General features: G+C 51.1%; 1 protein-coding gene across 6 annotated transcripts in view; it reads right to left on the bottom strand.

Annotated features, from left to right (window-relative positions):
- Positions 1 to 15,937, bottom strand: part of CAMSAP1 (calmodulin regulated spectrin associated protein 1) — a 58,178-nt gene that overhangs the window by 28,261 nt on the left and 13,980 nt on the right. For all 6 annotated transcript variants that reach the window (XM_074331375.1, XM_074331370.1, XM_074331371.1 and 3 more), the window contains exons 3-4: positions 10,031 to 10,293; positions 8,983 to 9,144 (exon numbers count right to left, since the gene is read on the bottom strand). In XM_074331375.1, the coding sequence (XP_074187476.1) occupies positions 8,983 to 9,144; positions 10,031 to 10,293 (425 nt within the window). The remainder of the gene's footprint in view (positions 1 to 8,982; positions 9,145 to 10,030; positions 10,294 to 15,937) is intronic.

Here is a 15,937-nt window from a genome sequence, read left to right as displayed (position 1 = left end):
TCAAATCAAAATTGCAATTATAAAATAATACCAAGGAGGAAAACACTGGTTGGCACGCATGGGAACGTGGGCAAGCTATCACCGGATGAAAGGCACAGAGGCGGATTGTTTATTATTACACACGAATAGAGACGTGAACTCAGGCTATTCAAATCAAGAAGGCTGAAAATTTGTTTTTTAAAAGAAAAATCAATATAAATTTAAAAATAAATGAATTAGAAGACACGGATAAACGGATGGGTAAGTGGTAAAGCAAGAATTGTACAATGTTAATTGTAAAATCTAGGTGGTGGGTACATGGGTGTTCTCTGTGTAACTCTTAACTTTTCTGCACGTTTCAATTTTTTCATAAAAAATATTGGGACTAAAAAAATGCCTTTGGAAAATTAAGCTAGATAGCCTCCTAATATGGAAAGGATTTTCTGATTAGATTCTTGGTGATGTTAATGACGTAATTTTTGTTTTTATTAGTTTCAGGTGTACAATGTACTAGACGTTTATACTTCTCACAAAGTGATAACTCCCTTCCCCCAATCTACTACCCTCTGATATCATATAAAGCTGTTACAAATGAACGTAATTTTTGAAAGGGGACAACACTGGGGAAAATCTATGCAACTCAATGAAACAATTTCCTAATGACCAATATATAAGGTTACAAAATCATCGGTGAGTAGAGGGCCAGGAAGAAATAGACTGACATAAGAGGGTACAGAAAGTTGATTGATCTAGTACTAGAATATATGAAAAGAATTCTTACAACAATAAAAAGACAAGTTATCCAACTCTAAAGTGGGCAAAGGATCTGAAGAAACATGTCTCCAAACAAGATCTAGGAATGGCCAACAGGCACACAGAAAGGGGGCCCGTCCTCAGTCACCAGGGAAATGCAAATCTAAACCATAGGGAGATACCACCTCACACCCTCCAGAGCTCGGGAAATAAGTGTTAGCACGGAGGCTGGCAGTTGGCAACCTCAGGGATGCTGGTGGACACCTGAATGGTTCCATTGCTCTAGAAAACAGTCTGCCAAGTCTTCAGAAAGTGAAACACACGACCCAGCAATTCTACCCCTAGATAGCTACCCAAGAAAAGTGAAAACATACCCCACCAAAATGTGTCCATGAATGTTCACAGCAGCTTTATTCACAATGGCCGGAAGGTGGAAACAACACAAACATGTGTCAGCGGAGGACGGCTAAACAAAATATGGCGTATCTATCCACATACCAATGATTCGGCCACAGAAAGGAGCGAGGTGCTGACATGTGGCGACGCAGATGAAAGCTGAAAACATTTGCTAAATGAAAGAAGTCAGAACAAGAGGCCACAGATTGTATGACTGCATCTACGTGGAGTGTCCAGAACAGGCAAATCCACAGACAGAAAGCATATCAGTGGGGGATGGGCGGGGGGATGGGCATGAGCTGACACGGACAGTTTCTTTTGGGTGTTACAGGTATGTCTGCAATTAACGGTAACAGCTGCACAACCCGGTGAACATACTAAAAACCACTGAACGGTACACTTAAAACAGTGATTACAGCATGTGAATTATATCTCAATTTTTAAAAAGTTAATTGATAACTTTCCACATTGCAATGAACCTTCCAGAAACTACCACTTGTCACGTTTTGATGTAGAATCAAAAAAAGATGTGCATAATTATCTGAGAAGATTATGAAACGCTCTCCCTCTTCCAACTCTGTATTCATGTGAAGCCAGATTTTCTTCACACCCTTCAACAAAAACAACAGACTGTAACAGATCAAACTGAAAAGCAGGTAAGAGAACCGCTGCCTTCCAGCGAGACAGACAGGAAAGAAACACAAAACTGTAAAATGCCACCGCTTCTTTTTGTTTTGGAAAATTGCTATTTTTCATATAAAATACATTATTTATAGTAACATAAAATTTTTTTAGTAAATAAATATTTTTAAATTTTCTTGTTCTTAACTTTTAATATGGTAAATAATGATACATTATTTTTTAAAATTGTTTGAGGTCCACAGTAACTTTTAAGAATGTAAAGGGGGCCTGAGACCAAAAAGTTTGAGTGCTCTATCTATACAAAGGCACAAAGAGCAACAAAAATTAAAAATGTGGATAAATGTTAGCCTCCATTTTAATTACTTTAAAAGATAATAAACCATTGAAAGCAAAATTAACAGTATCTTGGGCTGTCATAAAACAAATGACAACAGCAGCACAGAGGACACACCCGTGAAATGGCATCATTTTATCTGAAGGCAAACATGATAACGGAGAGATGCATATTGTAAACCCTAAAGCAGCCTCTACAAAACACTGGAGGTAAAATGGAATACTAAAAAATACCCAATCCAAAATAAGCCAGAAAAGAAAAAGAAAAAATGAGATAAAGCAAAAGCAGACATGATGGTAAAATCCAGCCATCTGGATAACCACACTAAATGTCATTGGTCCACACACTCCAACCATAAGACCAGAGTGTCAGAGTGAATAAAGATGTGCGAAAACCATACGGTATCCGTAAGAACCTCATTTTCAGTAGAAAGACATGAGGTTAAAAATAAAAGGAAGGGAAGAGCTCTGGCTCCTACACACTAGTCCTAAGGACGCTGGAGCAGCGCATTAAATGATGTACACTTCTGGGACCAGGGTTTTCACCTGTGACACAGACAGACATTTCATGATGACAAAAGGGTTAATTCATCAAGATATAAATATCCTCAAAGTGTGTAAATGTAATAACAGACTGAAATAGATAAAGCAAACACTGACACAGGACACAAGCAAAAGATAAAACAGTTACAGCGAGAGACGTCACCTCCACTGCCAGTAACTGAGTGACAGTCAGAAAACGCCAGATCAACCACCACCAACCAACCGGAACTTACACTTACAAAGCCTCCACCCAACCCAGCACAGTGCATCTTCTGCTCACATGCACGTGAAGCCCCGTGAGACCCCACCCATACACGTCCCCACGCACCACAAGGAGCATGTTCTCGGACCACGGCCCAGGTAAAAATGGAAGCGATGAGAGACACTTAGGACCATCCCCACCCCGAATACTGGGGAACAACACTACGAATTCCTAGACAAGCCACTGCGAAAACAAGAATCTGCAAGTGACACAAAATATTTTAAGGAGAACAAGGAAACCACAACATGTAAAAATGTGCAAGGTGCCACGAGAGACACTGCTTAAAGGGCGTAATGGCTTCAGAGGCTTCTGGAAGGAGCAAAGCAAGACTTAAAGAAACTAATTCACTTTCTACCTAACAAACTGGAAAGGAGAACAAATTAAATCCAAAGAAGTAGAAAGAAAAAATAATAAAGGCAAGAGGAGAAATGAAATAGAAAACAACAGAAAAAATTGGTAAAAACCAAAAGCAGAAAACAGGGGACATCACCACAGATCACACATATATTAAAAGGATAATAAACATTATGAACTTTATGCTAATGAATTTGACAATTTAAATAAAGCTGATAAATACCTTGAATGTCACAGGTTACTGAATGGACACAAAATTAAATAGAAAAACCTAAATACCTTATAAGCATACTAAAAAAATTAAAATTCCTAATTAAAACCTTCCCGCTAAGGAAACTCCAGGCCATGATTCCATCAAAGATTTAAGGACAAAATAATACCAATCACATACAAACTACTTTACAAAATAGAGGAGGAATATTTCCCAACCCATTTTCTGAGGCCAGCATTACCCTGACACTGAAACAATAAAACACACCTTACAGGAACACATATCCAACAAAGCACTTGACTCGTGTGTGTGTGTGTGTGTGTGTGTGTGTGTGTGTGTGTGAGAAAAACAAATTCTTACTGCTCATTAAGAGAAACAACCCCATTAAAAAGTAGGCCAGGGCCGGCCCGGTGGCTCAGGCGGTTAGAGCTCCGTGCTCCTAACTCCGAAGGCCGCCGGTTCGATTCCCACATGGGCCAGTGGGCTCTCAACCACAAGGTTGCCAGTTCAATTCCTCGAGTCCCGCAAGGGATGGTGGGCTCTGCCCCCTGCAACTAAGATTGAACACGGCACCTTGAGCTGAGCTGCCTCCCGGATGGCTCAGTTGGTTGGAGCGCGTCCTCTCAACCACAAGGTTGCCAGTTCAATTCCTCGGTGGGCAGCGCCCCCTGCAACTAAAAAAATTGAACACGGCACCTTGAGCTGAGCTGCCGCTGAGCTCCCGGATGGCTCAGTTGGTTGGAGCCTGTCCTCTCAACCACATGGTTGCCGGTTCGACTCCCGCAAGGGATGGTGGGCTGTGCCCCCTGCAACTAGCAACGGCAACTGGACCTGGAGCTGAGCTGTGCCCTCCACAACTAAGACTGAAAGAACAACAACTTGAAGCTGAACAGAACCCCCCACAACTAAGATTGAAAGGACAACAATTTGACCATTGTTCCCCAATAAAGTCCTGTTAAAAAAAAAAAAAAAAAAAAAAGTAGGCCAAATATTTGAACAAACGCCTAACAAAAGAACCCACACAAGCGTCTCTAGTCCTGAGGGAAACGCTAAGCCACACCATCCGGGACATGAATGGCTAAGATGAAGGGCAGACTCCACCAGAAGTGCTGGCAAAAGGACGAGGCAACTCCAACTCTTTTCTCTTGCGAATGGAAGCTGAAAACGGTGCAATCCCTTTGGCAAGTATTTTAGTGGGTTCTTCGCAAAGATATACTTACATGACCTGGCTATTCCACTCCTGAGTATTTACTCAAAGAAATGAAAACATGCCTGCACAGAAATGCCCCTCGCAGCTTTATTCCTAACAGGCGAACCTGGAGGCAACCTGTCCACCAACAAGTGAGCATGTGAACAAATGGTCTGTTCATACAACGTGGCTCTACCAAGCGTAACCGAAACTACTGACAGACGCAACGAGGTGACTCCATTTCGAACACTTTGTTCAGTGAAAGAAGCCAGACAGAGAACATACCACATGATTCCATTTTTATCAAAACCTAGAAGAGGCAAAAGTAACCTCTCATGAAGAAGGCAGGTCAGTACCGTGTTTCCCCGAAAATAAGACTGGGTCTTATATTAATTTTTGCTCCAAAAGACACATCAGGGCTTATGGTCAGGGGATGTCATCCTAAAAAATCATGCTAGGCCTTATTTTCCGGTTAGGTCTTATTTTCGGGGAAACATGGTAGTTACCTGGGCTCGGGGTGCAAAGGAGCAGGAAGGAACTTTTTCCAGGTGATGGAAATGTTTCCTTGATTGTGAAAGTTAAACCGGCGGTCACTTGTCAAAAACGCAAAGAACTGCATCCATTTATTGCATGTAAGTCATATACCAGTAAAGCTGGGTTTGGTTTTGTTTTGTTTTTTAAAGACTAAAGCAACTGGCTGGCCATCGATAAAAAGTAAAAAGCCACAGCAAGATGGTTCATGGTAAAACCCAGAACTCCTGGGACAGAGCAGCCACAGGACGGGGAGTCCAGACAGCAGCTCCCGTGCCCCCCAGTCCTGGGGAGAGCGGTTCCCCGCTGAGTGCCTGATCGTCAGGGGGTGGGGAGGCTGGTTCAGAGCGCCCCATGGGGAAAGGTACAGCTGCGGCCTGCCTGAGTGGGTGTCGGAGCGCACTGCAGGCGCACTCCCCGCACAGAGGCACAGGCCGGAGGGGACGGGGGCAGCCCAGGGAGGAGGCAAGGGGTCCCTAAGGCAAGTCCCAGGGGAAACGTGTGCAGGAGGTCTACACAGCAGACATCTCTCCTGGGGTGGGACAGCCCCGGAAGTGATGCCACACAGAGACTCGTAGAGGTCACCTAACAGGCCCAACTCTGACTCCAGAAGTTACTGAAAGGGATGAGGACCCCCCCAGCCACAGGCAAATATGAAAAGGAAGTGAACCCCCAGAGGTGTCCTCACAGGTGGGACACAGGCCAGGGTGCTGTGAGGGAGCTTAAATCTGCACCCAGGTGCACGCACACGGCAGGCAGGACTACTGGAAACAGTACCTATGACCAGTGTTTCACAGAGAATTCCGGCCCTACTGGGCGTCAAAGAACTGACGCCGGAGAGAGGTCTCACCACACGCTCACCTCGCAAGAACCCACGCCTTACTAAGCGCGCAGTGATTCCCAAAGGAAGGCAACCATCAGCATCCCGAGGTGGAAAGCTTCCGGGGCGTCAGGGGAGCCACACCTGAGACTAGGAATGGCGGGTGGGAAAGGCTTCGGCCACGCCCGCTGGGGCAAGTCTCCAAATACAAAGGATGTGGGAGTGCATCTGGTCCTGCAGCTGGGAAGTCACACCTCAGAGGAGCCCCACAAAGACACGGAGCCCCAGGGAGCACGCCTCCCTGAAAGCAGCAAGGATGGGGAGCCCTGGCAGCTCACAGCTCAGCCAGCCTCGGAGGCTGCACACGATGGAAAATCATTCATGTAAGAAACTTATTCATACGGAAATGCCAAGAAAACAGCAAAACTTGGGAAACACCAAATAAAAATATAAATATTGGGCGAGGGAAAAATAGAGATGAGAAACAGAACAAGTATTAACTCCAGGAAAAACGGTGGAGAAGGGGCCAGAGCTGTGAAAAAGTCACACCCAGTCATCGCAGCGTCAAGTCCAACTGCAGCTCTGACCCGGCGGCCGTGTGACCAGGGCAGAACAGCGAGGACGGGGGGAGGGTCTGTGAGCTGAGTCACCGTCTCTCCTAATCGAAGTCAGAGGCAGACAGACAGGTCAGAGAGGCCGTGTCTCTAAAATATGGGGTAAATAACCAGAACATTCGAGAGAGCAAACAGCGATGTCATTGCAACCGTATGAAGATCCTCTGTGGTCAGCCCAGCGCACAGACAGAGGCAACAGTCACTTGGGAAAGTCAGTTACAAAAACATGGCAAATGGGCAATATCCTTTACATGTATGAGAAACCTGATCAGGTCAGGGGGAAAAAGGAGCGTTACCCTCCCCGAAGAGAAAGGACAGCAACCCTCCCCAAAGAAGTATGACCAAAGGTAACAAGCAAGCAATTTAACAAGAAGAAAGATAACTAGCCGAACACATACTCTTTTTTCAATTTCACCCATCCTGCCTCCCCTCCCCGCTCTGTATCTATGGGTCTGTTTCTGTTGTTTATTCATTTATTTGGGGTTTTTGTGATTCTACGTATCATTGAAATCATACTGTATTCTCATCTTTCTCCGTCTGACGTATCGCACTCAGCACAATGCCCACTTGGCCCATCCATGTTGTCACAGATGGCGAGATTTCCTTTTTATGGCCGAGGAATGTTCCATGTATACATGTCCCCTCGTCTGCTGATGGACACCTAGGGCTGTTCCCACATCTTGGCCATTGTAATGCTGCAGTAAGATGGGGGTGCAGACATCTTTCTGAGTTAGTTTTTTGCTTCCTTCAGACAAATACCCAGAAGAAGGACTGCTGAATCATATGATAGTTCTATTCTTAACTTTTTGAGGAATCTCCATATTGTATTTACTCTGTTTCTCAAATTTCAACTTTACCAGTGAATGACAAAATAAAAGTCAAAGACACTATTTTTCACCTTTCAAATTGGCAAGTATTTTTACATAATAGCCAACATATGGGAAGACCTGGGGAAAAAACACTTGCACAAACAATATGAGGAAAACAGTACAATCTCTATGATCAGAAATTTGGCAAAAACTGATCAAAAGTCTTTAAAAATGAACCTCGGCTAAACTGCAATCATTGCCCACCAGAAACGAGTGGGAGGGAATCCGTGGTGACCGCCCATGGAGACCCAGCTTAGAGCGAGACCTCGGCAGACGGCCGGCCCCAGAACGCCCTCCGGAGAGACGCTCACGACGCCTGCCCGATGCAAACCTCAGCTCCAGTCCGACGCCAGAGAAGACCCACCTGTACTTTTAAGTCTACATATTTATGCCCAATAAGTAAAAACTATGAGCATCTGTATCAAACTACACTTATGGGCGGTAAGCTTATGGGGAATTTATGTTTTGTTCTGTTTGCTCATCCGTGTTTTCTAAATTTTCAGTAGTAACCAAATCATTTCCTTTAGAAGGGAAAAAAAAATCAACAAAAGTTTTTAAAGGAAAAAGCGAAGTTACAACTTGAACTTCTGGCCACAGGCAGCTCATGCTGAGACAGCAGAGCCATCAGACAGGCTCGGCGCCCGTGGAAGTGAGCACCAGTCCTGAACCGCTCTCTAAGCAAGTTCTCGTGGTGCTTCCCACACACAGTGCTATGTGAAGCCGGGGATGAGTAAGGTGTGGTGCCCACCACCCAGGGGCGACCTCATGGGCACTGCCAGCTTCTGAGTGCAGATCAGGACCTGAAGGTCTCTACCCACTGCGCTCGGCCTGCCCACCAACTTGAGTTCCCAAACCCGCATCAAGGCAGCAGACCAAGTAAAGGCAGGGCCAGCCCTCGCTGCAGTCGCCATGCACGTGACGCACGCCTTGTCACTGCTGCGGGCGGCCCCTCCAGGTGACCAGCGCACGCGTCAGCCTGGTGTGGCCACGCTCGGCCAATCCCTCGGCCACTGATGTGTATCCCCCGTCTTGTAAAGCCCTCACATTCTAGAGAACAACGCAGACTGCCTCATGGAGTGACCTGGCATTGTTTGCACACAACTTTGCAAGGAGCTGCTCAATCTTCTGCTTCCTAACGGAACATCTTTTTGTAAATAAAAAGGATTAATAACCAAAAGGCTTTGGGTAAGGTAATCCTATAATCACATGCTACTAAAAATAACCATTCTTTACACGCTGTGTGTAAGAGATCCCACTGGAAGCTTCTAAACAGAGCAAACGGCATTTAAGATGCGGGCTTTCTCTTTATCATAATGCCGTCTCACATCTGTGCGTCCTTTAACGCACGTACTAACAGGTGCCCAAGACACAAACAGAAGGGACTGGTACCGCTGCCCACTCACCCCTGCTCACGCCACCTCCTCCCCGAGCTCAGGACAAGCACATCCGCCCCGCAGCCCCCGGGCCCCCCCAGCAGGGCACTCACCTTGTTGATCCAGAACACCATGGCGTCCTCCAGGTCATACGGAAGCTCCTTCGAGGCGCTGAAGGTGGAGAAGCGCGTGACGCTGGCCACCACCTTCTCGATGCTCATCATCCCCACGGTGTAGGCCATCATGAGGGCGTCCACCATCGCCATGTGTGCGCCCTGCGAGCAGAGCAGCCACCCGTCACCTGCTGTCTCCCCCTCCCCCTCGGCGCCCTGTGGCATGGAGGGCTTCGGCCCCTCCTCGCCTCCTGACCACCTGGGGACAGCCTCGCTGCGGGGCTGTGGGGGAAGGTAGAGGGAGGCCCGACGCGCCCGAGGCCGCACCCCCGCCACCGGCCCGGGAACCCCCAGGAGCTGCTCTGTGCACTAGCCGCGCCAGGCCTTCATGCCGCTTCTTCTCAGAATCTGAGTCACATCCCCATGACCCACAAGCCATCGTCCACCAAGTCCAAGAATTAAAAACGACAGCACACAGAATGGCAGCGAATGGCCTAAACATAAGCAAGCAGGAGGCGTCCCCCAACGGCTCAGACCTGGAATGGTCTGGAAAAGTCATGTCAGGGTGTGGCCGTCAGAGAAGGGCGGGGAGGGGCTGCTGAGGGGACGAAAGGACATCTATCTCTATTGTGGCACAAAAATGCTCGCCAGATACACATGACACAACCTGAGAACGGGCTCAACAATCACATATCACATCTGCAAACAGGCCGCCTCCCGATGCCTATAGGAGCTGCACGTGGCCCGGCTGGCAGAGCACCCACCACAGGACAGATGACACGAAGCCGCTCTTCTCCCCACTTGCCAAAACAGTCACATGACTCAGTGACACATGACACAGGAGGCCACCACACTCAAGACCATCCCACACCTGAATTTCCAGGCCAACTCTGCCTCTCCCGTGCCACTGAGCTGCAGAGGGACAGCTGGTGACACGGCAGGCTGCTGCACCACACCAGAGCCTGTCACACTGGAGCCCGTCACCGCCCCCAGCACATGCACATGACACAGTAGGGCTGGGGGTGCGGGGGCTGCACGGGCCACTCACCATCTTTATGGGGGCATGGCTGAGGTCGGGGTCCGTCACGGGGGTGTCGTCGCTCTCCATCACGTAAATCCCTTTCCGGGACAGGGCCTGGATGACAGACTGGTGTCCCTGTAGGGCGGCCACCTGGTCTCCTTTCAGGATGAGGCTGCAGACGCGGCAGTACAGCTCGCTGGACAGCAGGAGCTTGGTGACCGGCGGCTTGATGTGCTCCTGCTCGTACTGGTCGATGTAGAAGGGGTCCCTGAGGTCCTCGGGAATGTTATCTGGGCCAAGGGAAAGGTGACATGTCAGCATGACAGGCAGCCTCAGAACGCTCAGAGGACACAGCTGCCATACGTAACATGGGCACTGATAGCGTAAGAAGGCCCCGGACACTTCACGACCCCACTACCTCGACTGGCACAACGGCTGCACGCACCACGCGGGGGATACGGACCATGCACGTCACTTAGTGACATCACCATCATGGCCTCTGGAGCAGCTTTCCTGACGCAGGACAGCGAGAAGCAGGTGTGGGAGCCCTGAGGGGCACGTGGGGCCAGAGGGAGCCAAGATGCAGTCGGCTGGGGCTGCTCGCGCCTGGTCATACCGTGCACCCTCTTTCTGATGGCAATGGGAGATGACAAGTCACACACCATGGTCTTTACAAGAGAGCACCAGGCCTGCTGCCACCGTGACGAAGGCAGAACAGCGGCAGCAGGCCTTCACCTTTGGACCAGGTGGCATTAAACTCGACAGGAGTCATTTTACCTCAGTGTCACCACAATTCTATCAAGTCAAGACTCTGTCCCTATGTTACATATGAAGAAACTGAGGCACAGAGAAAGTAAGCAATGTGTCTAGGGTCACGAAAGGCAGAAACCAACTGTGAACCCACAGTCTGATCCACAGCGTCTATGCCACCCACACACACACACCAGCCAGTTGTATGAAGCTGGGGACCCCACTTTCTGGATGGCTGACAGTCTCCCCAACAGTGTCCCTCACCCTTGCTCTGCAAGATGTCAATCGCTACCCCCAAAGGGGGACACTGCAGGCAAGTACACGGGGAAATACCACGTTAAAGAGCTAAGCTGACCTCTAACACGCTCCATGCCGAGACCACCCCCACGATGCCTTCTGGAACTATCCCACCTCCGGAAGAGTTCAGATAGCCTAGTACAGCAGTGCCCCTTACCCGTGGTTTCAGTTTCCGCAGTTTCAGTTACCCCGTCAACCACGGTCCGAAAATATTAAAAGGAAAATTCCAGAAATAATCAAGTCATAAGCTTTAAATTGTGCGCCATTCTGAGCAGTGTGATGAAATCTCGCGCCGTCCCACTCTGGCTGGCCAGGGCCGTGCAGCGCCCCTCTGTGCAGCATATTCATGCCGTGGACACTCCCCACCCGTTAGTCACTCAGCAGCCATCCCAGTGACCAGATGGACCGTCGCGGTATCGCAGTGGTGGTGTTCAAATGACCATTAATTTACTTAATGGCGGCCCCAAAGCACAGGACTGGTGATGTGGCGATTCCGATTCGCCCAAGAGGAGCGGAGCGCTTCCTGTAAGTGACTCGGTGAGCGCGGAAGAGCGAGGCACCGTGGGAAAGCGCCCACACTCACACCCGTTCCTCTCGTGTGTTCCTGCACTAAGGTCCTCGTTTATTATCAGTTACTGCTGTTAACCTCTTCCTGTCCTAATTCATGACTTAAACTTCAAGACGGGGGTGTGTGTGAAGGAAGCAACATAGGAGACGTCACGCACTGCCCTGGTTTCAGGCACCCACTGAGGGAGGGTCCTTGAGCGTGCGCCCTCGGATAAGGGAACTGACTCTCCAGACCCACTGGTGGAGGAGACCCGGCCCCAGCCCCGAGGGTGGCCCAGGATGCCGCCGCACGCCCTCTCCCCACCTGAGCCTGCCCAGACGCTCCCACTCTCTACCCCCGGAGCCGGCGACTGCAAGTGATGCCCACCAGCCCCGCTCTGCTTCCTCCTGCTCCCCTCACTCTCCTCACAGGCGCTATATCCGGGCCTGTGGCCTCGCCAGTCTTCTCAGCACTTCACACTGGTTTCTAATTTCTACCAGCGGTGAGCAGGGCTGCTGTTTCTGCAGCACTTCAGTCTCTAGGCACTGTGTGCACGTCTCACTGGAGCACCACGGCAGCCCTGGGGGGCTGGAGGACATCCCCCGGCTTAGTGGACGCGTGTCACCCTCATTGGGAATCATCTAGAGCTTTGCAACAGAGCAAAACTTACCAACAATAAAGAGGCCCGGAGATAGCGCACAGTGGGGAGAGTCCTGCTTTCCTCGGTGATGTGTGAGCAGGGAGCTAGGGAGGGAAGGGAGCTGTCCCAGGGAACAGACGGCAGCCTGGGAGGACATGGGACCTGTTCCGAACGAGACAGAGTCAGGGGAGGACGCTGAGCCAGGAAGGCCCACGATCCTATTGCATTTTCGTAAGTTCATGCCAGATGCTGGGGGAAGAATGCAAGGGTCACTTTCAGCAGCAGCAGCCCCGCCAGCCAGGGCTCGGGTGACAGTGTCAGGACATGTCCTCTCCCTCGTCCTCCTCTCAATGCCTGTCCCACCTCTGTCTCCTCTGCCAGCTCTCTCACTTCTCAACCTCACGGCCTAGGCGACCACCGTCAGTCTCGTGGCTTAAAGGACCACGTGTACGTGGTGGTCACCCCCAAACGCATCTGACCCCAGCCACTTCCCTGGGCTCCTGCACCCCTCTGCCTCCATGAGGGCTGCACCTGGAGGCCCAGTGGCCCTGGAACCCAGCGTGCTCGGAAGTGAACTCTAACGCGTCCCCAGCCTGCCCCTCCTGTGCTTCGTCTCATGGTCAGGGGCTCAGACCAAAAGCTGCAGCATGACCTGCTCATTCCAGCTGCCCTTCCCTTTGAAATGAATCCAGCAAATGACAGCTTCCCATCACACCATGGCCACCACCACGCCACCTCCGCCTAATCACCCTCACCTTCCACTGAATGACTCACGGGCTTCCTTGAGGGAGCAGGGACCTGCACGACTCAGGAGACAAAGATCCCTCCAGGTCATGGCTCTGGGAGGAGGGGACGGGACACAGGTGCACAAGGACAGGAATGCACGGGCGCAGGCGCAGAAAGACACTCTCCCTGGCACGGCCAGAGAACAGCGACCATGGCTCTGAAGCCAGCTTCTCTCTGACCATCGACCCAGTAGAAATGTTTCCCCAGGGCAGCCCACTTGGTGGAATTCAAAAATGATATAAACTGACTCATAGAATCCATTTGTAAACTATCCGTGAGCATCAATGTATGAATCTGAATCACATCATCGATTCACATCAACTACAAACTGAAGACAATGAGCGTTAAGGGGAAATGCTGCATCTACCACAGATGAACGCTCCATTTTGCTCAGGGCACCAGCCTCGTGCCCACAGGCCCGTGGGGGCCAGTCCCTGCCCCAAGACGGGCTCAGTCAGCTAACGACGCGCTTCCGCGAAGTCCGCGAGTGTGAGGGTTTTATGCTCAGTTCTGAAGTGTATTTAAAAGAAAGCCTCTCTGTAAAAGCCTCCAACCTATTTCTAGTGGCTTGGTTTTCATCTCCCCTTAGACCAGTGAGATAGGTTGTGAGGATTATTCATTTGTTCAGCAGTTCTTACTGAGCACCAACGTGCAGAAGCCGAGGAGGAGGTGACGTCACTGCTCTCAGGAGCAGAGCCTTTTAAGTAAGACAAGGAGACATCACCGATTTCCACACAGCGTGCTGGGTGCGCCCTGGGGTGCAGGTGAGCCGTCCAGCCCAGCACCGTGGGGGTGGGAGGGCGGAGAAGCTTCCCACCCAGGGAAGGAGGCAGGCAGGGGACAGAGGGAAATGACCCGTGAGAGGCTCCCAGGAGACGGCACGCTCAGGGTCGCATGCAGCAAACGGCTGGATATGTCGGTCACTGAGTCACTCAGCAGGTCCCCAAGGTGCACTTAGCGCACGCCTGCACAGGACAGACCGAAGACAACAGCTGAGGAGCTCTGAGGGCCCACAGCAAGGGACAGGACCAGTCCAGGTGGGTCGGAGAAGCTGGAGGAGCACGAGACACTCCCTGTTGGGGTTGCAGCGCACAAGGGTGGAGGACAAGCACAAGGGTGGAGGACAAGCGTGTAAAGCCAGGAGAAGCCACGTCTCCTGGCTGTGGCAGGAGGGAGGGAGGGAAGGAAGGGTGGTGAAGCGGCAGGTAAGCATGTGGCGGGGACACAGGGTGAAGAAATGCCCAGCAGACACCTGCTGGAAAGCAGGAGGCGGAGCGTCCACTGGGCAGAAGTGCCCAGGCGAGAGGGCACCGACATGCACTAATGCAGGACTGCCTGCTGACGGACTGGGACAGAGCCTGAGGGACGGTGGCCTAGGACCCGGGCTTGAGGGAGCGTGATCTGTAGTGACACAGCCTGTCATTCTCCAGAACCCAGCAGGCAAAGCAGGCTCACTCGCGTGGCGGCTGGAGATCTCGGCAGGTGTGTGGGCACGTGACAGGAAGGCAGCACGAATGATCAGAGGATTCTGACAAGCCTGCAGTCCACATGGGGGCGAAGCCCAAAGCACAAGCACCTGGCAAAGGGCAGAACGTAGGGTGGAGCCCAGGGTCCCTGGAAGGCAGGACAGTGTGCGGGCTGAGGGCAGGACCCAGGCACGCGTCTTACTTGGCCTCTGGGAACCTCAGCGCCCAGTGTAAATTCCGGACACTGAGACAGCCGGTCTCCTGGGGCTGGGTGAGGACTAAGTCAGGCACGTACGTGAGTCACGTCGCAGACAGCAGAGGCAGGAGCTCAGTGAGACCATCTTAGCTATTATTCTTAGTATAGACCACTGTCATGAGGTCAAAAAGATGTGCAAACAAGCACTCTCCCAAGCGCTGTCACAGCTTCCCCACCCTGTCAACCGAGGCCACATCTTGGTACCCAGGGCAGGACGAGGGAGACGCGGCAGCACACAGGGGTGGCAAGGACCCTGGAAAGGTGCCTCCATTGTGGCCACCCCAACCTGAGGCCTCCAACTCAGTCTGAGGTTAGAGAAGACTGCGCAGCCACACGACACACTGGGACAGCGCGTCTGCATCACCGGGAGCTGTCCAGCGCCCCCCCCCCCCCAACTATCAGAATGTCCTCTGGGTACCCGGCAGCAGCATTTGCACCACGAATGGAGAATCGCCACTACATGTGCTCCAAGGTGGCTTCTCGTGAAAATAAGTACAAATAATTATAATGTGAGGGGAAAATGACCACAGGGCTCCTAATTCCAGACCCCGACCCCGGTGCTGGGGGTGCCAGTCAGCAGAGAAAGAAGCCCGCCAGGCAGAGCCCACTGCCCGTCCTCCCTACACCCAGGGAGCGGAGAACGTCACCACGTCCCAGCAGGGGCAGTAGTAGGTAGGTGGCACCCCCAGATTCTCTTCTCTCCCCTTTGCTCAGGGGCAGGAAGCGCGCAGGCTGTTTGCAGTCAGAAAACCAGGAAGGGAGAGCCCTGGGAAGCCCTGGGGTTGGGATGTCACAGAGGTGAGCGGCTGGAGAAGGGATCCCAAACCTGTGTCCACAGTCCTGGGTGACCCAAGTGGCCCATGTGTGACGCTAACTGGACCCAGCACAGCAACGCCTTAGAGGACTGAACCGGAGCACAGGTCGCACACTGGTGTCCGGCGCACGGAGGCTCGGAGGGCTCAGGCAGCACGGGACTGCGGACATGGAGGGGAGCCACCAGGACTCGCGGCCTCAGCCAAGGGGGTGGTGGCGACCTGGGTAAAGATCAGCAGGACCCAGAGTCTCACACGTAAGCGTCAGATTGGCCAAGACACAACCCAAATGGACTCAACAAAGACAACAGAGGGAACTAGGGTTTCCAGGTGAGAATTCCCACCCGTTCTCAGGAATTTTTTTCGCTTTCCCGATCCCA

The sequence above is a fragment of the Rhinolophus sinicus genome, linkage group LG04, assembly GCF_036562045.2.
Source record: "Rhinolophus sinicus isolate RSC01 linkage group LG04, ASM3656204v1, whole genome shotgun sequence".
NCBI classification, from domain to species: Eukaryota; Metazoa; Chordata; class Mammalia; order Chiroptera; family Rhinolophidae; genus Rhinolophus; species Rhinolophus sinicus.
The sequence above is the reverse complement of the archived record's forward strand: the minus strand, read 5'-3'. Positions and strand labels throughout refer to the sequence as shown.